Source organism: Phascolarctos cinereus, unplaced genomic scaffold (assembly GCF_003287225.1).
Source record: "Phascolarctos cinereus isolate Bilbo 61053 unplaced genomic scaffold, phaCin_HiC Scaffold_4;HRSCAF=312, whole genome shotgun sequence".
Classification (NCBI taxonomy): domain Eukaryota; kingdom Metazoa; phylum Chordata; class Mammalia; order Diprotodontia; family Phascolarctidae; genus Phascolarctos; species Phascolarctos cinereus.
Genome location: NW_027555847.1, coordinates 694,561,323 through 694,588,663, shown reverse-complemented (window position 1 = coordinate 694,588,663; position 27,341 = coordinate 694,561,323). Strand labels below are relative to the sequence as shown.

Below are 27,341 nucleotides of genomic sequence, written 5' to 3'. Positions count from 1 at the left end.
CCTCCGGCCTCCCTGCAGCAAACACTTGCAGGGCAAGTCGCCCCCCGCCTCCCCCTGCCAGTAAAGCTGGAAGCTTTCAAAATCACATCCATAAAACTCCCTCAGAACTCCATGGGTGTTTGCGGGAGGTCTTTCCCCACGAGTGACTCACGGCTCCTTCCTGAGCCCCCTCCGCGCCTGGCCCCAGACACAACAGGAAAGAGAGCGGGGCAGAAGCCCCGGGGGGCCAGACCGCCAGTGTCACAGCCCAGGTCACAGCCACGAGCTCAGTACCCACCACGGGAGCCAGGGGGCGCCGCAGCTCACGGCGCTCCCCCGCAGCTGGGAAGCCCACCCCCAACTCAGATCCGTAGTGCCCTGGGCACTGCCCTGCTGTCTGCCTCAGTTTTCTCCTCTATAAAATGGGGATAATGAGAGCACCTCCTTCTCAGGGTTGCTGTGAGAGGATCAAATGAGATAAAGCATTTAGCACAGTGCCTGGCACACAGTAAGCGCTATACAAATGTTGGCACTATTAATATTGCTATTGTTACTATTTTAAAGAAAGCTTTGCAAGCGTAAAGCCCTCTGTAAATGCTAGCTATTGGCGGGATGACGGCAGAACAGCTACCGTCGAGACCTCTACACACGGGAGTGCCCGGCACTGACAGAGCACTTTAATTCAAGTTTGCAAAGCGAGTTACAGACCCGTGACCTTGGCCCTTTGGGAAGGGTGGAAGAACCAAGGTCAGCAGCTGGAAGGGGTCTTGGAGTCATCAGGACAAAGTTCCTATGTCTGAAAAGAGGAGACTGATGCCCAGGCAGGGTCAATGATGTGCTGGCGGTCTCACAGTGACTAGCCGAAGCATGGATGAAGGCTCTCCCATGGGCTGGGTGATGACCAAGAGAAAAGTGAAGCCGGCGGGGGCCCTGGGAGGCGGACAAACCGCTTTACAAACATTACCCTTACAAGAGCCCTGGGAGGCAGGAGCTAATATGGACCCCATTTCACAGAAGAGAGAACAGAGGCCCACCTTGGGGTGGGGGCACAAAGGTACTACTTCTCCCCAGGAAATCTGTGGCTCCTGGCAGCCAGCTACCCCTCCTCAAGGCCAGAAGCCGCATCTGCACCCACTCAGCCCCCAGCCCATCTTTTCCCCTAATGGGGCCCTTCTCTCACATGGGTCACTCTGACCCGCTCTGCGGCAGACACCGAGGGCTGCTTAAGGAGCACAGGCACCGCTGCCTCCCCAGCCCCCCAGGCCCAGTCACTCCTGCACGGGCAGCCCGAGTCACTGAAGGCAGGACCCTGGCCCCTGGATCACAACCGAGGCCCTGGCCCCCTGGACAATGGGCCACAAGGCCCTCGGTTTGAAGGTAGTATCTCACCGCACCTGGTGTAGGAGAGCAGAAAAAGGCTCTGACTTTGGAACGGGCAAGGGGAAAAAGGAAGAGGAAGGGAAAGGGGGAAAAGGGAGGGAGAGGGAGAAAGGGAAGGAAGGTTTACCCTTCGCCTTCAGCGTTCCAAGCACTGGGCTAAGCCCTGCATATATTTCATGTCTATTTACACGAGCAGGTGTCATTCCTCCCACCAGAATGTAAGCGCCTGGAGGGCAAGCACTGTTCCACTTTTATCTCTATATCCTCAGCACCTGGCATCACTATGGCTGCCCTTCATGTTTCCTGACAATCTTCAGCAATCTTTTATTAAGTGAAAAGGACGTGGAGCACGGTGCTTACGGAACCGGCCTCAGCGACAGGACCTGGGCTTCCGGGACACACTGGCTGGCTGAGCCTGGGCACTGTACATGCCGCTCTAGAACAGAAGGACGCCAACAAGGCGCCAACCTCACCAGGGAAACGCGGTCCTGACTCCCGCCCACCTCTCACCTCATATAGAGGTCACGGTCAGTGCAGACTGACAACAGCCCTCTGCTGCAGGGTCCTGCCACACAGTCAAGGGCAGCACTCCCTCCATCCCAGAGAAAAGGGAACTGAGGCCTGGGGAAGTGAAATGACCAGGCCAAGGTCACCCCCGCACAAAGCATCGGCAGCAGGTCGGACGTGATAGCCACAACTGTGCGTAAGTACCCTGGAAAGCTGGAGGTCCAAGCAAGCTGCCCAGAGAAGGGATCTGGGAGGCCTTCCTGGAGGGGATGTCCTCTAAGCGGAGGTCCAAAGAACGGGCAGGGCTGTCACCAACAAAGTCAAAGACTCCAAGGGACAAGCAGCTCCTGCACGGGCAGAGACAGAATGGGGAACAACAGGGTTTCTCGAGGCAGTGGAGAGTGTGGGCGTCAGGGAGACCAGGGTTCAAATCCCAGCCCAGATACTGCCTGGCTGTGTGACTCTACCCTTCTCAGACTCAGTCTCCTCATCTGTAAAATGGGGGCATGAGCGCCAAGGGGCTCCCAGCGTGGCTGTGGAGGCCACCTGCCTGGGGCCTGTCCCAGGGCTTGTCAAACCTGGGGGCACTCTACGCTTGCCAGTTCTTACTAGGAATAGCCGCCACAAACAGGAGCGAGGTGGCCCCACGGTTTGCGTGGCGTTGCGCGTACATCGTCCCCAAGGCTCCTCGCAGCCGTGTCTAGGTCTCAGAGGCCGTGAGGCCAGACAGAGCTCTGACTGGGGCGGCAGAGGCCGGCAGGGAGATCTCCCGGGTCTCAACCCCTGCATCTGCACAATGGGGCAGCACCCTCGCGGAGGAGAAGCTGCTCAAAGCAGCCTAGAATGATGGCTCTCCTGCCAGGGCTTCTCCCCGAACGGCCATACCCTGATCGGACCGTCCAACAGAATGGAAGCTCCCTGAGGGCAGGGACAGATACTGGCTGCAGCTGGGTTTTGTTTGGGGTTCCCCCCAGTCTTTGGATCCCCAGTGTCTAGCCCAGTTCCTGGCCTACAGCAGGCGCTCAATAAATGCTCACTGACTGACTGAGGAAAAGAGGGCCAGGGCAGAGATCGCCTTCTCTCTCTCTGGGACTGCGTGACCTTAGCCAAGTCCCTCACTCCCTGGAGCCCTGGCTCCATCTGTCATATCTCAGCTGAAGCCACCCGGATGGTGACGCCTTCAACGAGCCCCTTCTCTCCTCAGGCCTCAGTTTCCTAATCTGCAAAATGAGGAAAAGAGGGCCAGGGCAGAGATCACCTTCTCTCTCTGGGACTGCGTGACCTTAGCCAAGTCCCTCACTCCCTGGAGCCCCGGCTCCATCTGTCATATCTCAGCTGAAGCCACCTGGATGGTGACGCCTTCAACGAGCCCCTTCTCTCCTCAGGCCTCAGTTTCCTAATCTGCAAAATGAGAGAGAAGGCCCAGGAGGGGCTGTCCACCTCCAGACCAATAATCAAGGCTGGCTCACCCACGCTGGGGGGAGACCGAGCAGACCAGGAATGGGAAGGGAATGCAGCTGTGTGACCCTGGACAGGTCACTTCCTCAACATGCCTCAAGTTTCCTCATCTGCAAAATGGAGGCATACTCGTGCCTCCCTGCCCAGGAGGCCGCGAGGATCCAATGAGATAACATTTGTAAAGTGCTTTGGAAACGGTGGAGCGCTCTGTGATGTTGGGTCCCGCTGCTGCTTACGTGAATATATGTTTTGGTTTTGGTTTTGGGCTAGGCAATGGGGTCAAGTGACTTGCCCAAGGTCACGCGTCTGAGGCTGCATTTGAACTCGGGTCCTCCTGACTCCAGGGCTGGCGCTCTAGCCACTGCGCCACCCGGTACCCCGTTCACATGAATATTGATGTGGCTGTGGCACGGTTGTGGGTAGGGGGAGGACGGTTGACGCCAGCCGCTGAGCTGAGGCACAGCGTCACCGGGTTTCCTCTCCCACGTGGCCTGGCTCCAAGCTGGGGACAAGGTAGTCATTGTTACAGGCCCTGCTCCCTGCCTTGCAGCTGGGCCTCGGCTCAGCGACCAGCAACACTGTGCTCCCCGCCCCCCCATCCCAGTCGTAGGCCTCTGGGGGGAAGCAGCTGCCCCCACGTGGTCCACGCCAGCACCGCTGGCTCTGGGCACTTGGGAAGACCGCCCTCTGACCAGCCTATTCCTGCCCCTGCCCATCACGGCCTCCTCACTAGGCCAGGGGCAGGGGCAGGGGAGGGGGAGAGTTAATGAGCCGCCCTTCCGTGGCATTGATTCCCAGTGAGACCCCCATGGGGAGGGAGGGAAACACGGCCAGGGCTTCATCTCCAACCAGCTGGGGGGAGTGAGAACAGACCAAGGGAGGAAGCGAAGGAGAGTCAGGGGAGCTGGGACGTGCGACCCGACCCTCCCCTCCCCATCCTGATCTCTGCGCCTCAGCTTCTTCATTCATAAAAATAAAGGAGGGAGTGTCAGCTGCCCAACGTGATGAACTCTTGTAACCCCCTTCTTCTCCAGAGAAGAACACGGATGCCCAGAGAGGGTGACTGACAGGCCCAGAGCCACGCCCACTTCCCAAAGCCAGCATGAAGTACAGAGGCTTTCTTGAGACCCTCACTTCGCAGAGCAGGAAGCTGATCCCAGGGGGGACTGGACGTGACTTCTCTAGGGAAGGGCTGAGGGTCTCCACTCTGGCCTCTCTCCTCTGCTTCTTTCTGCTGGGATCGACATCCCTGCCACCAGCCTGGGTGCAGAACAGGCCACTTTGGGAGAGTTGGCAAGCGAGCTGTCCCCTCGGAAAGCGGGAGTCCTAGCAAAGTGGCCGGGCATCCACCCGGTACAAGGGACGGCTCCGAGGGCAGGGATGGGGTCTGTGTTCTCTCCGTGGCCCCAGCTCTCAGCGCAGAGCCTGGACGGAGGAAGCCCCGGACAAATGCCGCTCATCAACTGGCGGATGGGCTGACTCCTGTTTAGCCATGGATCGGACTAGAGGCTTCCGATGACCCCCTCCTTCTCAGACTCTGATTCCGAGGGACATTCACAAATCCATCGATGGCATGAAGCCAGGAGGGAGAGACGACAATCATAAGAAGTCAGGACCTGAGTTAACTCTGTAATTTTACAAAAAAAGAAACCGAGGCCCATGGGGAGGGAGGAGAGGGAAGAGGTCCGCAAAGCATTTTTATTCCACTTGGGTTTTTGGACGCCACATTCTCAGGAGGGATGCTGACAAAAGCTGGAGAACCAGTATGATGAGAGAGGGGCCTTACACCCCAACCACAGGAGGGCTGGTAACCTAAAGAAAAGATGCCTCTGAGAGGACACGGCGGCTGTCATCAGGCATGGGAAGGGGCTGTCGGGTGAAAGGGATCGGACTTCTTGTGAGTTACCCAACAGGACCAGCCTTGAATCCAACATGAGGGAAATCTCAATAAAAACTAATGCCAACCAGTAGCGGGGCAGGCTGGAGGCCTCCCCATTGCAGCTTCTCCACCAGGGGGCCCCATGTGGGCAGCAGGGTGGATTCTGCGTCTTCCAACAGCCGTTTCCAATGCTAACATTCTACTACTTGCTAGCTCCCCTTTCCTTTCTGCCATCAATGTAGGCAGCACTAATTTACAAAGAGACAGCAGTTGGTGTGAAAAAGATCTGGGAGTCCTAGTGGAAAGCAAATCCAGCGTGAGTCAGTAATATGACATGGAATGCCATAGGGAAAGTGGTTGAAGGAACTGGCGATGATAAGCCTCAGAAAGACAGACCGTGGAGGGACAGACCCAACCTTGCCGGGCCTCAGCTTCCTCATGAGTACAATGAGGGGGCCGGCCTCAGAGGCCTCTTTGAGCTCCCCAGCAATGATGAGGCAAGACCATGCGTTCACAAGGATGTACCTAAGAGGGAGGAGATCGAGGAGTGTGGCTAGGAGCAGGGAGAAGGGAAGGATGGGAAGTCCAGAAAAAAAGCTATTCATCCCCATCAGGACAAATGAAACTCCAATGGTGACGCCAGAGCTGCCGTCAGGTAGATCAGAGTTCAAATCCAGCCTCAGAGATTTACAGGCTGTGTGACCCTGGGCAAGTCACTTCGCCCTCTTTGCCTCAGTTTCCTCATCTGTAAAATGAGCTGGAGAAGAAAATGGCAAATCACTCCAGTATCTCTGCTGAGAAAACTCCAAATGGTGTCACGGAGAGTCAGACACGACTGAACATAAAAATGGAGATAATAACAGCACCTCCCTCCCAGGTTTGTTGTAAGAATCAAATGAGATAATAATTGTAAGGCCATTAGCACAGTGCCTGGCACACAGAAGGCGCTTAATAAATGCTTGTTGCTGCCCAAAGGGCTACAAAAATATGCATACCCTTTGATCCAGCAATAGTGCTTCTATAGGGCTATATCCCAAAGAGATCAAACAAATGGGAAAAGGACCCACATGGACAAAAATATTCATAGCAGCTCTTTTTGTGGTGGCAAAGAATTGGAAATTGAGAGGATGCCCATCCATTGGGGAATGGCTGAGCAAGTTGTGGTATATGAATGTAATGGAATACTATTGTGCTGTAAGAAATGATGAACAGGCGGACTTCAGAAAAACCTGGAAAGACTTGTATGGTCTGATGCTGAGCAAAGTGAGCAGAACCAAGAGGACTTTGTACACAATAGCAGCCACGTTGTACGATGACTAATATTGATAAACTGAACCTTTCCCAGCTATACAAGGATCTAAGACATCTCCGGAGGCCTTGTGATGGAAAATGCTATCCACATCCAAAGAAAGAATTATGGAATTTGAATGCAGATCAAAGCATACTGTTTGCTATTTTGTTTCTTCTTTCTGGTGGTTCCTCCTATTGGTTCTAATTTTTACTTGCAACATCACTGATCTGAAAACATGTTTAATAAGAATGTAAATATATAGCCTATATCAGATTGGGTGCCACCTTGGGGAGGGAGGTGGGGAGGACGGGGGAGAAAAATTTTAAACTCAAAAGCATATGGAAGTGATTGCTGATTAATCAAAATAAATTAATAAAAATTTTTAAAAATGCTTATTGTTTTCCATCCTTCTGAGGAAGCTTTGGACCTGGACAGCTCTGTCCACTCCAAGTAGAAGAAGGGCCTTGGGGCAGACAGTCTGGGCACATGTGGAGTGGTGTCATCTGGCATGGGGGACCCTTTTCCCCTCGCTGACCTTCTGAAAAGCCAGGGGGATTAGCTGTTCCCTGGCTGGTCCTCAGCTGCCCCTGTCTTCTTTCCCAGACAAAGTATAAACCAGCCACTTGTCTGGCTCAGGGGAGGAGGCCTCTCCACCCTGACCCCGCCTCAGGCTAATGCTGCTCTGCTCCCCAGGCCCAAGAGCCCACCTGCAGGGGCAGCCGTCAGGTGTCCAGGCGGCAACCAGGGCCCCAAACACCCCAGGCAGGGATAAGAGGAAAGAGAGAAAATGAGAGATACGGGCCATGGGGCCCAGCAGAAAGAGCCCCAGGTCAGAGTCAAGCAAGAGCCCATGTACCCATTCCTTCTTCTGGGCCTCAGTTTCCTCATCTGTAAAACGAAGGGTTGAGCTGAGCACAAAAGGCATTGCCCAATGCCCCACAGAACACGCATGTTTCCTTTCCACGCCTCCTGCTTTTTAAAGTATATAATAAATTCCACACCTTATGTCCTACCTGCCTCCGGCTCACTGGGGCTTCCTCCTGACCTCCGTCTGTGCCTTTTAAGATATTACAATGCCCCCCTCGTCAGCATCACCCCGGCTGGCCCTTCCTCCCTAGCCCCATGAAAAGAAAAAGGAAAAGGGGAAACACCTCACTAATAAGCCTTGGGGGCCCCAGGTCGTGGTCATGTCCAACAATGCCCCCTGGGTTCTGGGGGGGAAGGGTGAACACTGGCCGGGGCCCCAGTCACGGGCTTTTCCTCTGCAGCATTATCGGCCTTTTATTAATGCTACCTCCTGCTTCCATGAGTCTGGGAAAAATAGGGTAGGGAAGGTATAGAATGTGCTTCTCTCTCCTCCGTCTCTCCCTCCTCCTCTCCTCACCTCCCCCTCTCCCCCTCTTCCCCTCCCCCCACCCCTGCCAAAAAATAAACAGCCAGGGCGGCTTTATTTTCTGTTTCTGAAATGATCAAACCCTCAGGAGACAAGGAAGCCCGTGAAATATTCAATATGTCCTAACAGAAATCAGAATTACACAATTTCCAAATGGAAAGAGATTTCAGAGATGAGAGAAGGCTCAGGCTGAGAGTTGCTCCGAGCTCATTCATCCCCATCAGGACAAACCGGTGAGTAACACACTCCCTCCTTTTACAAATGGGGAAACTGAGGCCTGGGAAAAGTAACTTGGGGCCTGCAGCAGGGCTGGGGTGCAAAGGCAGGCGTGTCTCCAAGGCCAGAGCCCCCAGGCTGACGGTCTGCAGGAGCACTGTGAGGGGTGGATCCAGGGACTATCAGACCTCAACTGTGAGACGGTGAAGGGCAGCAAAAGCATTTCCTGTGGCTAACCTTGAACTAGGACGCAGCAGAGACTCCAGCTGCTCCAATTACATTTCAGTGCTTCATTCCCAAACCAAACAGTGCGAAGCCCAGAATGCCCCTGTGGCTTAGAGCAGGCAGAGGGGTGTAGGGGAAAGTGGGTTGGGTTTGGGGTGCCAGGACCTGGGTTTGTATCCTGGCTTGGCCACTGGATCATTTGTGAGCTTGGGCCTCATTTCTTCTTCTATGAAATCAGGGGGTTGGACTAAAGGGTCCCAGGACCCTTCTGGCTCTAAAACCCTCGAACTAGATGAACTTCCTTCTGCAGGCTCTGACAGAGGGCTGCCAACCCTATCTAGGAACCCTTGCAGGTTCCTCTTACAAATTCCAGCCTCAGGTGAAGGATGTCCCCTCCCAGGACTGGTGGGCACTGGCTCTACCACTCACAGTCTCAGGCGGCTGCCTCGGACAACCAGGTACGGTCACAAAGCCAGTCTGCGTCGACAGGATTGGAGCCCACACCTTCCCGACTCAGGCCCTCTAGATACTTCATGGTGCTGGTTGCTTTTGCTCATTTGTTTTTATTCTAGCCTTTGTGAAGTCGTTTAAATTTTTTATTGACGAATTTTCTTTTCACATCTCCTTCGTTTCTAAATAAATCCTTCTCCTAGCCAGTATGTCACTCAGCACCTACCCCAGGGCCTGGCACACAGTAGGCACTTCATAAATATCGACTGATTGATCCCTTTTAACAAATAAGAAGAGAAAAAAGCAACTCAGCACAAGTAATCAACAAATTAACCAACAGACAAAGTAAGCCACATTCCAAATCTGCAGTCCCTCAACTCCTGCAAAGAATGGGGGGAGAGTGGGAAGGAAAGATGAAGGGAGGGAGGGAAGAGGAAACTGAGTCCCAGAAAAGGGAAGGGACTTGTCTAAAGTCACACAGTAAGTGTTCATAGGTAGGTCAGTCAGTAAGTCAGTCAATTAGCACCTATTACGACATCTAGTGTTGAGCACAGTGCCTGACACATAGTGGGTACTTTATAAAATGCTAGCTGACTGACTGGAGTTGACCATTCACAGGCTTCCAAGTTCTGAGCTAGAAGGAATCTCGGGTCATCTAGTCCAACCCCCTCACTTTACCAATGGGTAAACTGAGGCCCAGAGAGCTTCTTGGCTAGTTGCTGTCCTCCACACTGGAGGAAGCCCAAAGCGACACCACCGCACTGGGGACAAGGTACACTGTGTCCAACCGTGGCTGACCAGACCACCAGGAGCTCGGGCACAAATGGTTCACGTAGACACGTGGGAGGGGGATGTCTCTAAATTTGTGCGTCTCACGTTTCCTTTGAAACCAGACAGGTTAAACAATTTGTTATAGACAGGGCCAAAGACCTAGAGACAGGGGGACTCCTCACTGGACAGATGGGAGAGGCTACGATGACATCTAGGATGCCAGACTGAGAGCCCCTGGGTCCTCTCCGCACCCCCCCCCAGCCTCCCACAGACTGACCTCCTGCCTGGGGCGGCACCTTGTCTGTCCCACCCCTCCCCGTCCATCAGCCTCCAAGGGCCTCCCAGCACACCAGACCCCTGAGGAACAGTGACCACTTCCAAAGGGAGACATGGGGGCCAGAAGCCTGAGGCCAGAATTCTCACTCCAGGCTTTACTGGATCTGAGCCAGGAGCTCAAGGTCACCAAGTACCTTAAGGAGAAGAGAGAAGGGCCAGTGAGAGACCTTCGCCCAGCCTCCCCATCCCCGGCACCACCACAAAATGCTGGCCTTTCCTCCATGGCAGGACTCCGGGGAACTCTGCCTGCGCGCCGCCCAAGGGGCCACACTGTGCTCTGGCTCGTTCTCAGCACCCCACTCCCATCCCTGGGATGCCAAGGTAAAAAGCACCTAGTCCTGGGGAGGGCAGAAAAGCAGGAAACCCTCACAGATAATCAGCAGCTGACCCCATTTCCGTTCCCACAGCTAGGAGCCTCAGACAGGGGTTCCCCAAGCGCACAAGTACAGAACGGTTCTTCCCAAACACCTGCCAAGAGCAGACCCCAGGAGGTGACCACGTCCCAGGCCCGGGCCTTGCTGTGGCTGGGGGTGGCACAGTCCTGCCAGAGGAGGGCCAGGAGCCGGGGGGGAGGTCATGGGGGAGGGGTCCTGTGGAAGCAGCATCTAGAACAAAGCCAGCGGCCTAAGTACCCCCCTTGCATCCCCAGGCAGAGGGCTCAGATGCAAAACCACAGCTGAATCTGGAAACAGCTTCCACCAACGGGCACTTCCTCTTTCCTTCCCCGGGCCCCGGCCCTGTCAGTCAACCACAGACCCCAAGAGCATGCCACAGGACGGCTGGGAAGAGACACCCCTCACCCGAGGAGCAGAGACTTGACAGATGAGGAAACTGAGGTCCGGAGAGGTTACAGGCCTGGCCTGCGGTCACACAAGACAGAGGCACTGGATTCACCTGGTCCAAATCCCCCCCCGGCCCCATTTTACAGATGAGGAAACTGAAGCCCAGAAAGAGTAACCAAGGCCACAAGAGATGAACTCACACAATCATGGCTCTGCTGGAAGGGCCTTTGAAGATCCATCTGGCCCAACCCCTCATGACACAGATGAGGAGACTGAGGCCCACGGTCACATGAGAAAGTGGCAGGGAGGGACCAGAGAGAGGGTATAAAATGTTCACACAGGGGCCAGAAGGCAGGGCCCTGGGGATGGATACGTGCAGTGTGCTGGGTGTGCACACACACAAACACACATATGTTTGCTTATATGCACACACACTCATAAATGTAAATATATACATATGCACATATGCACACACAGTGTGCAATGCGTCCTTACACACATGTATACACGCATACATATGCGCATGCACACATACACATATACGCACACTGGTAAACTCATCTACACCAAGACATACATATTCGCAGTGTGCACATATACACATGTGTGCATACACACCATACACAAACGTGCATGCACATACACACGTGCTCACTCATATACTCACATTTACGCATAATGCAGGCACATATCTAAACATGTGTGCCCATATACTCACACATAAAACTCACACACACATACCCAGATATGTGCACAATCACAACACACACATATACACACTGTGCAACAGACTCACATGCACACGAGCACATACGCTCACATATGTGTACACGCACACTCACCTATCTACACACACCCACACACATGCATATGTGCAATAAACATACTCGTGCATGCACTCGCCCAGTCGTATACATCTGCGCACACATACGCCTATGTGTGCACACAACTTACATACACGTGTGCATACATGTGCTCATGCACAGGCAGGTGTACATCCACGCCTATGCACACATACATTCACTCGTGCACGTGCATGCAGACACACTCACCCATGTGTCCACGTACATAGGCAAATACACACACAACACACACGTACACACAGTCCTATTGCCTGGGGCTCCAGATCCACCCATTACACCCAGACTCAATGGGCAGCAGAGCCTAATCCCCAGGGCTGGGTCCAGAGACCCAGATCCCAACCCATTAAGTCCCTTCACCTCAGTGGTCCCCTTTCCTCAATCTGTAAAATGGGCCGAGAGAGTGTGGCTTCTACCCCTCCCAAGACTGCTGTGAGAGCCAGTCCAGGGGTCAGATGCTGCCAAAAGCTGTCAGGAAAGAGGCCAGGGCGGCTACATCGGTCTGTTTCTGCGGTATCTAGTACAGTGCCAGGAACACAGTGGGCTCTTTGCACGGCATCATCCCCCTTCCCTTTTGTTATTCTGTTACCAGGGATGGGGGGGGGAGAAATTTATTTGAAAATAAAAGTCATGTAAAGAGAAGAGACCAACAAAATGTTTCAATTCTTGGTCACTGACAGACTCTTGTCTTTGCATTTCCAGCACCTAGCACAATCACGGGCACATAGCAGGTGCTTAATGGATGCTTGCTGATTAAGTGACTTCTGTCTTTAAATCCCTGACGCCTTCCACAGAGCCTGGCATGAAGAGGCATTAAATTCTTCTGTGGAACGAGCCAATGAGCCAGGGAGCAGTGCCCAGAGCACGGGCCTTGGGGGTAAGAAAGCTCACTGTGGACATGTGGCCCTGGGGCAGTCAGGTAACCTCTCTACACCTCAGTTTCCTCGCCTGTAGCTCAATGGCACTATGGTCCCCTCTGGCTCTCCATCTATGACCTATGATCTCACACACCTGGGGAACTTGGCAGTCCCTAAACGGACTGAGTATGGCATCCAGGGAGAAGAAAGCCAAGTTCAGGACGGGAGGACGTCAAGGTCCAGGCACGAGCTGGTCCTGGAGGGTGCTGAGGGACACTTTTTTAAAATTCCTCTCAACAGATGTGTTTGCTTTATTAAAAAAAAAGCACATACTTTTACATTTTTTAACTCTCCTGGTAATTCCTGAGGGTCCAGGCCATGCTCCCTTCCCTTCTAGGTGACTCCCTCTCCAGGCATCACTTCCTCAGCAGGGGCTTTCTCCTCCCACCACCCCCAGCTCCCCTTCACATCCAGCTTTCCTCCATTAGAATATCAGTTCTCTGAGGGAGGAACTCCCCCGCCTGCTTGTCTCTGTATCCCCAGGGTTAGCACAGTGCCTGGAAAATAGTAAGCACTTAATAAATCCTTGTTTCTATCTATCTATTCCTCTGTCTGTTTCTGTTTCTCTCTGTCTGTGTGTGTGTGTGTGTGTGTCTCTCTCTCTGTCCATCTATCCATTAATCCATCCATCCATCCTCATCTCTATCCATCTATTCCTCTATGTCTCTGTCTCTCTGTCCATCCATCCTTGTCTCTATCTATCCATCCATTCCTCTCTCTGTCTTTATTTCTCTGTCTGTCTGTCTGTCTCTCTCTCTCTCCATACTTCTATATTAATCCATCCATCCACCCTCATTTCTATCCATCCATTCCTCTCTCTCTGTCTCTCTCTGTCTCTGTCTCTGTCTCTGTCTCTCTCCACATCCATCCACATTCCCACTGATCTAGAGAAACACAACCCAAGAGAAAAACTGAGAAGTCTCCATCTCCGTGGGGACAGACAGGAAACGGGGCCCTGGACAACTCAAAACCAGAGCGCAGCAGGGCAGAGATGGGGAGACAGACGCACGGCTAGGACCGCAGGCAGCGTCGGGCTCTCGCTCCCCGACCCTGGGTGAGTCAAACCGGGAGCTGCCCCCAGAGCACCCGGCAGGGGGGTGACCAGAGGAAACAGGGTGCGCTCCCCTGAAAACATGTGGCTAGGCCTGACAGGGGACCTGAGCAGATCCAGGCTGGGCTGCATCTCCCATTTCCCAGGACGCAGATGCCAGGCAGGACTACCCTTGTGGAGGACCCTAAGGCTTCCTCCTTCTTACCTTCCCCCCTAAACCGTTCCCTTCTTGTCTCCCAGACAACTCAAAGCCCAGAGAGCTTCTCCTCCCCCACCTTTGCCCATCTTAAACCACACCCCAGCCGCAGGACGGATGCCACGTTGGCATCTGGGGTCCATTCAGGGAGAAGTATCGGCACTAAAACTCAAGGAGAAGAGGGGTTTTCTCAGGCCATCACAGAACAAGAGCTAGAAGGACCCTCAGAGCCATTTAACCCAACCCCTTCACTTTACAAATAAGGAAACTGAGGCACAGGGGAATACGAGGCCATGCTAGGCGTACTTTCCATCAGCTACTCAACAACCAAGCGCCGGACAAGCCGGAAAGCATAAATTCCTTGAGGGGGAGCTCTCTATGGGACAAGAACTCAGAAAGCTGGAAAGCAGTCTGTCAGAAATTACACACAGACCAACACGCTGCACCATCTGACACGACAGGCGGACAACGTATGAGCAACTTGAATGTGGAAACTAAAGGGGAACCAGATCAGGGACCTTCCATGGCTGTGGTGAGGGAAGGGCTTCTTCACCAAACAAGGGACAGAGGCAACTGAAGAAGACCAAACAGGTAACCTCCATCACACGACACGAAGAGACCTTTTGTAGAAACAAAATCAGTGCAGCCGAGATAAGAAAGAAAGCTGCTCGGGGAAGGTATTGACTGGGGAGGAAAAAAGTCTCTGCATCTAATGCCTCCGATGAGAGTCTGACATCCAAGCTATAAGGGGCCCTAAGACAAGTAGCTAAGACCAGAGGCGATTCTCCAGATGGTAAGTGGCCCAAGGAGATGAAGAAACAGTCCTTAAAGGAGACTTTCAAACTTTAAACAACCATGTAGGGGCAGCTAGGTGGCACAGGGGATAGACCACTGGCCCTGAAGTCAGGAGGACCTGAGTTCAAATCTGGTCTCAGACCAGATACTTGACACTTACTAACTGTGTGACCCTGGGCAAGTCACTTCACCCCAACTGCCTCGTGCAGAAAAAAAAGAAGGAGAAATGCCCATCAAAACGAGCCTTAGGCTTTACCTCTCACCCAACGAATTGGCAAAAGTGAAAAAAAGATGTGAACAGTCTATGGTGGAGGGGGTTGTAGGATCATGGGCACTCCAATATAATCGGTGGAGCAATGAATTAGTCCAATGATTCTGGAAAGCAATATGAAATTATGCTTTTTTTTAAAAAGTGACTACAATGTCCATACCCCTTGATCCTAAGGGCAGCTAGGTGGTGCAATGGACAGAACACTGGGACTGGAGTCAGCGAGCTTCAGCCTTTAATAGCCATGTGACCTTGGCCAAGTCACTTAACCTCTGTTTGCCTCAGTGTCCTCTTCTGTAAAATGGGGATAACAGCACCTACCTCCCAGGGCTGTTGTGAGAATCAAATGAGAGAGCCTGGCACATAGTAAGAGCTACATAAATGTTAGCTGTATTGTTATTAATATTATCAGAGCCACAGATACCACGGGCAGGCATGTACCCTGTGAAGATCAAAAGATAGAAATGTCCAATTTGTACCAAAAATATTTATAGAGGCACCGTTTGTCAAAGCAAAGAACTGGAAATTAAATAAACACCCATTGATCTGGAAATTACCAAATAAACTATGGTACGTAAATGTACCATACCGCTGGTCTGTAAGAAGCAATGAAGGAATATAAAGATACAGGGGGAAGGGAAGATTTACTTGAATTTATGCAAAGTAAAATAAACAGAACTAGGAAAATAGAAAACAGATAGGTCCAGATTAGCAGGAAAAATTAACAGCCTGAAGTGCTCCTATGCATTTGAATCTGCAATGTTTGAAGTTGTGATTATGTAAAACATGGTCACTGGTTCCAACCCAACAGAAATAGGCAGGACATACTTAAGCATGCGACTGCTCCAGGGGATTCTCATCTGCACTGAGACCCAGCAGCATGTTCTGCTACAAGATGTGACGCATACGATGCTGATGACTACAATCATGCAACCGGAGGCCGCGTAATTAGAAGGCACCCCACCCACCCCCTCCCTTCTCTGTAGAGGTGGGGGACTATGGGTTAGGAGAGCAGAATACACTGCAAGAACGGACTCAGGGGTTCACTTGCATGAACTGTACTTTTGTTTTCATTCTTTATAAAGGATGGCTCTCCGGATGGGAGAGAAGGGATAGATTCAAAAACGAAGGTGACATAAAAACCAAAGATACCGATAAAAAAAATTTTAACCTCGCCAACCAATCTTCAGATCTGGCCAAGACCAGCCTCGCCCAGAGCCCCTGTTCCAAACAAGAGCACCCACATGGCTCCCCCAGCCCACTGCCGATGGGTATGGAGAGAAGCGGGACGGGGCGGAAATGGCGCAGAAGCCCCACTTACTGAATGCGGCCGGGCAATCTGGACCGGGTAAGAAATGGCATGAGGAGGGTAGCGGGGCTCCGAGGCTCTCCAGGTCTGTGGCACAGGCTGGGCTGATCCAGACATGGTGACCGGAGGCACGGGGACCGCTTCTGCCCCCCTCTTGGTCGCGTGTTCTCTCTCAATCTTTGGGATCCAAGGAGATCTCTACATCATCCGCGTACCTCCTGGTCACATGGCACCTGTCAGGGACAGGAAAGACAAAAGGCAGAGTGAATACGATGCTGACCACAGCTCAGGAACCCCAACACACCACTCCCCTGACCCTCACAAAAAGGCAATGATTTTTATTCCTCAAGATCATTCAATCAGTAAGCCAATCAACAAGCATTTACTAGGCACCAGCTATATGCCAGGCACTGTGCTAGGCACTGGGGGGGGGGGGACAAAGACAAAAAGGAACCTGTCCCTGCCCTCAAGGAGCTTACAATCTAAGAGGGAAAAAAACGTGAACAGCCACTGAGTCTAGCCCACCAAGAGAAATTGGAACCCACCTCCCCTCACGCATGCATCTGTCTTGAGAGGCCCGCCCCAGGCCTTCCTCCACCCTCTTCTATTACCAATGGGCCCTGCCCATCACCTGGAATCTACCCCACAACCACATTCTGCCAGTATTCCCCCCCCAAAAGAATTAGGAATGGTCATCCCTCCAGAGAAAAGATGCTTGTCCAAGGTTAAAAGGTGCAGGAACCGGGGTCAACAAGGCAACTGTCTCTTATACTGACCCTTCTCCCAGCAGTGAAGGTCCCACCTCTCCCTCTCCCTCCTCTCCCCTGCCTCCCCCCTCTACTGCTACCTCCCAACCCAGACATCACCTGATGTCCGGCCTACCATTAGCTCAGGGCGGGCCCAGTCAGGGGCTTTCCAAAGTATCAGGGCAAAGTTCAGCTAGGGCAGCTGCTGCCCCTGCAGAAAAAACTCCCAGCAGGTGCCGTGACAGACAAGTCTGGGAGGCCGACAGCCAAAGCACTTTATTCTCCCGAGTCCCCAGGCCAGGCCCAGGAAGACTCCAGGGTCAGGGGTCAGGAGGCCTGCACCCCAGCCTTGGTTCTCCCATCTACTTGCTAGGCAGCCCCTCAGCAGCTCACGTAACTTCTCTGAGATAAAAAGGGGAATGGCGAGGCAGACATTAAGAGGCAGGAAATCAGACAAGATGAGAACCGAATGGAGAGAAAACTGCTATTTGGGTCATTTCCATTTTTTCAGACTTAGGTGACAAGAATAACTGGAAACAATTACCGTTCACATTTATATGGTGCTTTCAGGTGTGCAAAGCCCCTTCCCATCTATTATCCCATTCAACCCTCACAACAACCCTAAGGGGCATGTGATATTATTCGAAAGATGAGGCAACTGAGGCTGAGAGACAGAGTGACTTGCTCCTCAGTGGATACCAGAAACAAGATGTGAACCCTGGCCTTCTCAACTCCAAGTCCAACACTCTACGCACTAAGCCAGGCTTCTTCTCTAACAGTAATCCCAAGATGCTGACATTTCTTGTTCCCTATGAAGGACTTAACTCCCCACTCCAGCTCCCAAGAAGGGACCAAGGAAACTTCAGAAGCCCACAGGCTCTCATGCTCTTCCAAGCCACAGGCAGATAAACTAGGCGGCGACTGGCTAATAATACGGCCGGTGGAGGATGGGGAGGAGAAGAGTGATGAGAAAGGTAAACACGCAACGCTATGCAGGCACACACAGACGCACACAACTTCAGAAGGCCATGCTGACCTAACTTATACCCAGGTGCTGGGGAGGGGGAGGGGGAGAATGTACCTCCTGGGTCAGTGGGAAAGCAAGCAGGGTGCTCTGAGATACAACGAGTGCTTGATCCGGGGCCAGACGGCCTCAAGCTGAAGTCATAGGATCCCAAACCTGAGGTTGGGTGGAGCCTCAGAGACCATGTGGGACACTCACTTTACAAAAAAGGAAACTGAGGCCCAGGAGAGGTAAGCAATTTGCTGCAGGCAGAGCTCAGGCCCTCCTCCTTACCACACGTGACTCTGCGTAAATCACTTCATCGCACTTCCTTCCACGCTCACACATCTACAGAAGTCCACTGGCCAACAGAATGGAATCACCTTGAGGGCAGGGGCTGCTTTGGTTTGGTCTTTCTGTCCTCAGCTCATAGTGATCACTTACGAAACTGGCTAAGAGATAGGGACGGGACCTGGCATCTCACTGACAGGGAGAACCAGATGAGGAAACTTTCTTAGCAAGGCAAGTCAGCACCTTCTCCGAGACCCAGAGTCCTAGGGGGGATACTAAGGTTAAGTGGCACAGAGCCAGGACAGGACGGCTCCAGGGCCAGCCCTATCCTCTAAACCACACTGCCTCTCCTTTGTAGAGGAGCAGAGATACCAAAAAAGGAGGTGCGTCTCAACTACCTCTGTTACCTCTTGTCATTCTAACCCTAGGACCATCATAAAAGAAAAGCCCCCTCGATTCCCTCTTATTGGACAGGTCTGCTGGCTCCCAGAAGCCAGGAGAGACACAAAAGAAAGGTCCAGGGCCTCGGCGGCTCCCAGGAAGGGGGCCCCTTCCTACAGCAGCAGAGAAATGGTCTCCCTTTTCCCCACCTCAGTCTTCCTATCAGTAAAGCGAGTGGGTGATGCTGAAAGTTCTCAGTTTGCTCCAGCTCAATGATTACTAAGTTTTCAGTGTGAGCTTTTACACGTCAGAAATCAGCAAATACTACAAATCAACGCTTGACTTGCTGTTCTGTGGACTGTCTAGACTTAAGAAATCGGTGGGGAAAACACGAATGATGCAGACTGAATTTAAAAGTCTGTCCGCTGTACTTTTTTCCCCTAGGGAGCCAAGTATTAAACATTTACCAGCACATCCCTGGCTTGCCTCCCACCTCTCACAATATGTATTTGACTGACTCAACATCCGAATGTCCCCGAGAAGCCAGCTTCCTCTCTCCCTCCCACCTGTAGTCAGGAGACACTGTTCAATTCCGTTCCTGGAAAGATCACTGATCCGCAGCTGGAAAAGACCGGAGAAGCCATCTGACCCAATCCCTCCGCTTTCAAGAGAAGGACCCCAAAGGTTAAAGGTGCTGCCCACAACCCTGCTCAAATCCCTGCTAGGAGGGGAAGCTGAGGCTGAGGCCGAGGCCGACAGGAGGCTTGAACTTGGGAGGCCTGAGCTGCTGTGGGCCAAGTCCCAAGGCGGGCCACCATACTGGCCGTTAGCGCACAAAAGGCTCACAAGAGCTCAGTGAGGAGACCTCTTTCTCAGAGAGGGTAGGAAAATAACATGGGGAGCCCCCACGCTGCCTAAAGAAGTGTGAACCAGCTCAGGTCAGAAACAGAGCAGATCAAAGCTCCCAAGTCTCAATCAATAGTGAGATCTGGGCAGGAGAGGCCACTGCACTTCTAGCCTGAGTGAGACAGGGAGACTGGGCCTTCTTGAAAGAGAGGGAGGGAGGGAGGGAGGGAGGGAGAGAGGGAATCAGGGAAGGAGGAAGGGCCAAAGGAGATCCAGTAGGATGGATGGGACTACAGCACCTACAAGCCGGTCACTCTTGGCCTGACCTAAGCAGGTGGTAAGGATGGGGAGCACTAAGCCATTTATGTTCTTTCATAGGTTCAATCAATCAATCAATAATCAATAAGCATCCATCAAGTTCCCACTGCGTGCCAAGCCCTGTGCTGAGAGCCAGGGAGATGAATCAGGCAATCAACAAACATCTCCTACGTGTACAAAAACCAAAAATCAAAACCAAACCAAACAATTCCTGCCCTCAAGGAGCTTACCTCATCCTATCAGGGGAAAACAATACAAATGGAGGAAGTGTGTACGAAACACAAAGTAATTTGGGGGTCTTCATATTACAAGAGACCAGCTTGTCCAACCTGCCCCTTTTAGAGATGGAGAAACTGAGGCCCTAAGAGGTAAATGACCGGTCCCGGGTGGGCGCCACAGTTAGCTAGGGCAGAGCAGGAATCCAAAGCCAGGTCCGACCCAGACCTTCTGATGCCGTGTCCACGCCGGGCACAATGCTGTAGGACACGCTCCAACCCACCTTATGACCAGCAAGCAGAACGCACTCCAGGCGTGCCTAAGGCTGGGGGTGGAGGCCCAGAAAATCGAGAATACTCATGACAATGACACATTCCAATAGTGGGACTGCAGTCTAAGGATCTGGGTTCAAATCTCTGGCTCTGCTACTTACTGCCTTGTGTGACCCTGGTTAAGTCTCTGGCCCACCCTGGGCCTCAGAGGAGTCAGACACAATGGCGTCTGAGGTCCCTTCAGGCTCTCATTCTTTGATCTTATTATTAAGATGGTAAATACTTGAAGGCAGTGACCATGCCCTCCTCTTCTCCAGTACCTTCCACTAGTCTGACTCACCAAAGCCTATGAACAACAGTAACAGCCACACCTGGGCATTCCCTAATCTCTGCCCAAAATGATCCAGGAGCTGAAGGAACTTCAAGGGCATCGAGTTTAACCCCCTCCTGTTACAGGTGAGGAAACAGAGGTCCAGAGGGGTTCCCAGGTCAGAGGTTTGGAGCCGGAAAGAAGCTCAGAGGCCATCCTGCTGGTCCAATCCCTTCGTTATACCAAGGAGGAAACTGAGGCCCAGGGGGGAGGGGGCAGGGAGGGCAGTAGCACATGGCTAGACAAGTAGCAGAGCTAGGATCTGAGCCCAGGATGAACCACGCCACCACGCCTGTCCCGTTTCGGTTCCTAACATCTTCCTTAAATGCCCCATCGCCGGAAAGGAAGAGAAGGGGTGAGCACAGTACCTGAAAGTAACTGCAGTTAGCAGAGACTGCACAAAATAATTAACCTCACCCCAGGTTTGACCCAGCTCCTCTCTCCAAAGACACCAGCCTTTCTCCAAGACAAGGGGGCAGTTGCGGGAGCTTCCCCCCCCCACCCCCACCATTGTTCCAGAAGGGCTGCAGGCCATTTCGAATTTTCTATTTATGCTATTTTGTAACCCAGGCCAAAAAATTTAAAAAAAAAAAGATTTATCCATAACTGTTTCTAACTTCCTTTTCCCCAGTGAAATTCCTGAGAAACAACCCATACAAGCCAGGCCCTCCTGCGGTCAGAGGTTCTGTCCAAACCACCTCTGCAAAACCCCCCCATCTCTTTTCCCACTGCCTGGTCCAGATCCGGCCACCAGCCCGAGGTGCTTCACCCGTTCCAAACTGTCAGCAGCTCCCCGTCCCAGGCCTCCACACGGGCAGACGCCAGAGCCACAGCCGAGTTTCCCAGAAGGGAAGAATGGACAGAGCGTCTCCCCTACCTGCCGGGGGCAAAGGGCCCCATCCTGGGTTTGGCCCTCACTCCAGAGGCCCCCATGGCAGGACTCCAGACCCCTTGTGGCCCCGAAGGCGGCAAGGCTTGCTATCCCTCACAGATGTGCTCGTTAATAAACGCCATTTCCTTCTCTAACCGAAGCAACATTTGGCAAGACGCTTTGTCAAGGCCTCGTTCTGCCTTCTGACTGGTGCGGTTTGGAGTTAGGAGAACAGAGGCTAATGTCAGCTATGTTCTTAGGAGCTGGGGGGCAGGAAGGGGGGAGAGTCCCTCAGGATAAGAGACCTGTGAGCGATCTTATCATCTGCTTAAGCTCTGCCCAACCTTCAGTGCAAAGATCAGAGGCAGCACAGTGCGGTGGGCAGGGCGCCGGAAGTGAAATCGGGGTAATGGGTTTGAATCCTGCTCACATTTACTAAAAGCACGACCCTGAGCAAGTCACTTCAACCATACAGTGAGGGTGTGGGACTCAGTGGCCGTGGGGGCCTCTTCTGACTCTAAATAAGCCTAATGATAACAATGATGACGACGATGGTAAACATGCTAATACCATGATGCCACGACTGGTTTCTCCACACAGTAGTAACACTCAATTCTGCTCTGGGTCTATAGCACCTACATGGGAGCAGGAAGGAATAGCAGACAGGCATCAAGAATATCCTTATTTATTTTCTTGGTTGCCGTAGTAGTAGTAATAACAACAATAACAGCACCTAACATTTGTACAGCGCTCACTGTACCACTGCGCCCCAGGCACTGCGCTAAGGGCTTCCCAATTATTCATCTTGTCTGACCCTCACAATGACCCTGCGAGGTAGGGGCCACTATTCATCACAGGCCCATTCAGGGCCGGACACCGGGCCCAAGTGGCTCACTCTCCAGACAGGACTCCGAGACCAGGGAGGTCAGCCGGCTGCCAGGCTCTCCCCAGGGGGCACGCACCACACACCCCTTCCGTGCCAGACCCCATGCTGGGCCGTGGGCACACAAAGACCCCCCCCAGAAAGGATGGCCCTCTCTGAAGCAGCTTCCTCTCTCCGGGGTGACACCGCGCCTGTGTGCAGACAGATGAACCGCGTCACTAGAGAGCTCGCAGGGGGAGGTGAAGGGGCTCTCCGAGGAGGGGGATCTCAGGCCGAGCCTGGAAGGGTTCAAACACAAGACTGCCGGAGGGCTGGTTCCTCAGGGCAAAGGCCTGGAGACAGGAGACAGGAGGACCAGCAGACAAGCTCCAGCAGCTCCCTCCTGCCTCCGGGATTCAGTAAAAGTTCTTCGGCATCGAAAGGACTCCCCTTCCCCCGTTTATCCCCCTCCCCCGCCTATACACTCTACAATCCCCCCAACAGGCGCACTAGCTGCCCTGTCCTCCAGCCAGACGCCCGGCCCGCTCCCCGTCCTCCCCTCTGCCTCCTCCCGTCCCCAGCACCCTCCGCTCAGGGGCCTCGCCTCCAGCACCCAGCGCTCTTAAGTGACCTTCCATCTAATCTGCTCTGGATGGACCTTCAATGGACCTGTCTTGTATATATCTGTTTATACCCCCACCCAAGTACCTCCATTAGAATGCAAGCTCCTTGGGGCAGCTAGGTGGTACAGTGGATAGAGCCGCAGCTCGGAGTCAGGAGGACCAGAGTTCAAATGTGGCCTCAGACACTTTGACACTTATTAGCTGTATGACCCTGGTCAAGTCACTTAACCCCAACTGCCTCACAGGACAGGAAAAAGAAAGAAGAAGAAGAAGAATATAAGCTCGAGGGGCAGGAACTTTTGGCTTGGTTTTGTTTTGCACCCCCAGCAATTAACAAGGTGCCCAACACACAGCGACAGCTCAATAAATGCTTGCTGAGTGACTGAGCTGAGCTTACGGGGAGCACAGGAAGGGGAGGGGGGGCCCTCATCTTACAGATGAGGAAACTGAGGCCTAGAGAGAGGGAATGTCGGTCAGAGGTGGGACTGCAGCCCAGCCAGGGCCTCCTGACCTAAGCCCGTACTCTACGGCCTTCCCCAGACAATGCCTGTCCCAGTCACTTCCCTTCCCCCACCCACCCCCAAAGAGGCTGACAAGGGTCTTGCAGGAAAAGCACAGGCTCTGGGTTCGAATCCTACCTGAGACTTACTACTTGTGTGGGCCTTGGGCAAGTCACATCCCCTCCAAGAGCCCCAGTTAGCTTGCCTGGAAAACGCTGGGTTTGGACTAGCTGGTCTGTGACATCTTCCTGCCCTAAATCTGTGCTCCTCCTGGGCTTCTCCCTGTTCGGCCCTCCCCACCCTTGCTAGGAAGCTCGGCTGAGATCGTGCAGAAGGTAGCTAAGGCACTCTGTAAGCCTCCGGGCTGAAGTCATCTCTGTCCTTGTTCTATGTCCCTGAGGAATACCCAGGGAGACCCCGCAGAGGCAGAGGAGGCAGAGAAGTCCAGCTTCATACGCTCCGCGGCTGGCTACCAGACCCTCTGCCAGGCAGAGCCCTTGTGGGGGCTCCCCGAACGGAGGAAATCACAGCTCCGAAAAAGACAGAGAAAAGGCTCTCTCCCAACCGGCCAGCCCTGAGCTCCCACCACCCCACCAGCCCAGCCCCCAATGCCTTTCCTGCAGCAGGAAGTGGGATGCTCCCAGCTCCAGAAAAATCCAAGACATTCCCACATCCACGCCAAGGTGGAACAGCTCCCCATTCCAGGTTGTGGGAGCACAGAATTACCACAGGCCTGGAGTCTTCTTAAAGGAGTGTGTGCTCACACACACACACACAGCCCTACCTAAATTTAGGCACAGAAGACACCTTCAAGCATGTGGCTGAGCATCCCGACCCACGTACCGCGCTGATGATGACATGATAATGGAGCTGTCTTCACCAATACGTGCCTAAAATTTTCTTGGAACTAATCCGCGATGACACTGATATTTGCGTATCACTAGGCAAGCTTCTGAATTAATAATCAGATTGTCAGAAGATAAACCCCGAGCGGCCCTGACAGCACTCACGTGCACACCAACATGTCCCTGGGAATCCCTTGATGAGTTTACACGAGCCAGGTGAAAACTGTATTCTGGAGTGGAATCAATATGGCGGAAGGCAAGACAGCCTCCCCCCAACACACACACACAGAGTCTCGGGTGCGAGGAGAGCCAGCAACAAAACCTTCGTCCCATGACTTGAATCTGAGCCCAGCACCAATGGCACCTTCCCTAGGAAGCCTTCCCAGATGGCCCCTGCTGCCCTCCCCGCTCCCCCCGTCCCCCCCTTGTCCAATCTACTTTCCATCTCTAGTCTCTGACATTCCATCTCCCATCTCTGTACAGGCTGGCGACCCCTCATCCACATCAAGCTCTCTCCTCCTCCTTGGAGGCTCAGCTCCAGGACTGCCTCCTCTGAGAAGCCCCTCCTGATTTCACCCACTGTGAGGAAGCTCTTATTTCTCCAATGAGCTTTAAAAAAGAAAATGTATCTGAATAGATCCTCTCCCCCACAAGAACACCAGCCCCCTGATGGCAAGGGTTTTGCTTCTGTCTTGCCCACTTTGGACATTTAATGGTTGTGGAACCAAATCTGGAACCTGCACTGTGCAGTTCTGCTCTCACATTGGGGTCTGAAAGATCTGTACTCAAATCTAGGATCATAAGTCAGGAAGCCCCGGGTTCAAATTCTCCTTCAGATGCTTGCCAGCTGCACGACCCCGAGCCTCAATCTCCTTTGGTTGGAAATGGGAAAATAACATCAAAGGAAGTAATACCTAGGAAGCGCTCTGCAAATCCCACGGCGCTCTGGGGAAGTCCTGCATTCAGGCCCCTCCTCTGACCACTCACTCACCAGGTAACCTAGGGAAAGTCACCTCTGACCCTCAGTTTCCTCATCTGTAAAACAGGAGAGTAAGCAGTGATGCCTGCTGCTGTCCCCTCCAGTTTTAGCTCTGGGACCCTCTGAATACTGGGGCGACAACTTGGTAAATGAGTAATCACAGGCCCCTCCAGCCCTCTCCCCACGCACTTTATCTGGTTTGAAAGCCCTGCTTTTTGTCTCCTTAGTTTGTTTAAGGCAGAGCCTGCTGTCGTTGCACTGCTGAAGCAGCCCATTAAAAGTAATAGCGCTCATTTGTACAGATTCATACAGATGCTTCAGGATTTACGAAGCCGTTTCTCTTAGCAAAACCTTAGGCGGTGCAGAGCCTCCCCCTTCTACAGATGAGGAGACACGCTCAGAGAGGCTGTGGCAGTCAGGGTCACACAAGGCACACACCAGAGCTGGACTTGAGCCCCGGCAGTCTCCCTCCTAGGCCGGTGACTCTTACCGCTACACCGCTCAGGTCAGCCCTGCAAACGCAGGTCGAAAGCGCCCAGGAAGGCTGGCCAGGACCGAGGAGAGAGCCTGAGGACTCGGGTTCAAGTCAATCGATCAACAGCATTTCGTAAAAGCACTTAGGATGCGCCAGTCACTGGGCAGAAAAAGGGACTGGGGGCAGGGGAGCAGACACTGCCTTTCAAGACGCTTCAATTCTAGCAGCTCCAAGAAGGCCCAATCAGGCTTCCCCATTTGTAATGTGAGGGGGTGGGGACAGATGCTCTCCAAGGCCCCCTCCAGCTTCTCTTCCAAAATCCTCAGGTTTGCCAGTCTACCCTTCTCCGGGTGAAATCCGGGTGTCAAGTAAAGCCAGCATCCACACGGCTTACCTGGCAAAGCCTGGTCCTCCCTCCATGGGTGGGCAAAGGCTCAAGTTTCCAAACCCCAGGGTCCCTGTTCTCCATCTGCAGTGGGCACGGAGCGGGCGAGCTTCCCTCTCATCTGAGCTCAGAGCCCAGACCACGATCGTCTGCCCACATCCCCCTCCCCCCAGCCCCCTCTCAGGGGCCATTCCTCAAACTGGAAATTTACAAGAGAAAGTCATCAGCTCGAGGGTATCAGCCCTGGTCATCTGTCTCCATGCTGGCTCCTCCGATTTCAACCCAGACAGGCAACGTGAGATACTTGGCTCTGGGCAACGATCCAAGGTGGGTCAGCATGGAAAACGAATAAGAGAAACTCACAGAGGGAAAACGCACAGGCCCACCTGTCTGATCCCACCCCCGGGAGCTCCCGGAGCACACTGGGAGAGGGCGGGGCAGGACACCCCCAGAAGGCAGGCAGCCTGCTACTACAGGGGGGCCAAAAGCAGGAGCTTCAGGAGAAATCAGCAACACAGAGGAGAGAAAGGCCCCCTCCTCTCATGTAAAGGGCCCTCTCCAAGTCACCCTTCCTTTCCCTCTCCTCTCAATGCTGCCTCAAGATCCAAGCATGTATTAAACACCTACTGTGTGCCAGGCACAGTGCTAAGTGCTAGGGACACAAAGAGAGGCAAAAGATAGTCCCTGCCCTCAAGAAGCTTGCATTCCAATGGAGGAAACACCGTGTAGAGAACTGATTCTGGAAATGGAGGGAAGACCCTAGCATTGGGGAGGTCCAGACAGCTAACCTAGAAGGAGGACAAAAGAACCAGGAGTCCCAGCTCTTCAATTTAACGGCTGTGTGACCTTGGGGAAGTCTCTTGCATTTTCTAAGCATCCGCTTCCCCATCTGCGAAATGAGGATATTACTGATTTGCCATTGAAACTTCTTTCCTAGGCTGGAACCAATCTACTGGAATGTTAGCCAAGGAGAGCAGTGTCTGTCTTGCTATGGCTCCTGGGTGCTCTTCACTGCACCTGGCATGCAGTGAGGGCTTAATAAATGCCTTCTGGAGAAGGCAACGGCAAACCACTCCAGCGTCTCTGCCAAGAAAACCCCAAAGGGGGGGGCCACCCAGAGTCGGACACGACTGAACGACAGCAAAGTACCCTTCCATTCGGTCGTCGGTCCATCCGGTGCACCGCTGGCCGCAGAGGCGCACTGTGAGAGGACCAACCATCCACGGCGACCCCCCAAACAGAGGGCCCCACCCCAACCCTGCGGAACGAACAGGGCTCCTTTGCTCCCTCCTGCC

At 53.2% G+C, this 27,341-nt stretch overlaps 1 protein-coding gene across 1 annotated transcript in view; it reads right to left on the bottom strand.

Annotated features, from left to right (window-relative positions):
- Positions 1 to 27,341, bottom strand: part of NCOR2 (nuclear receptor corepressor 2) — a 361,555-nt gene that overhangs the window by 244,160 nt on the left and 90,054 nt on the right. The window contains 1 exon segment of the mRNA XM_078154258.1: positions 16,076 to 16,296. Within this exon segment, the coding sequence (XP_078010384.1) occupies positions 16,076 to 16,180 (105 nt within the window). The 5' untranslated portion in view covers positions 16,181 to 16,296.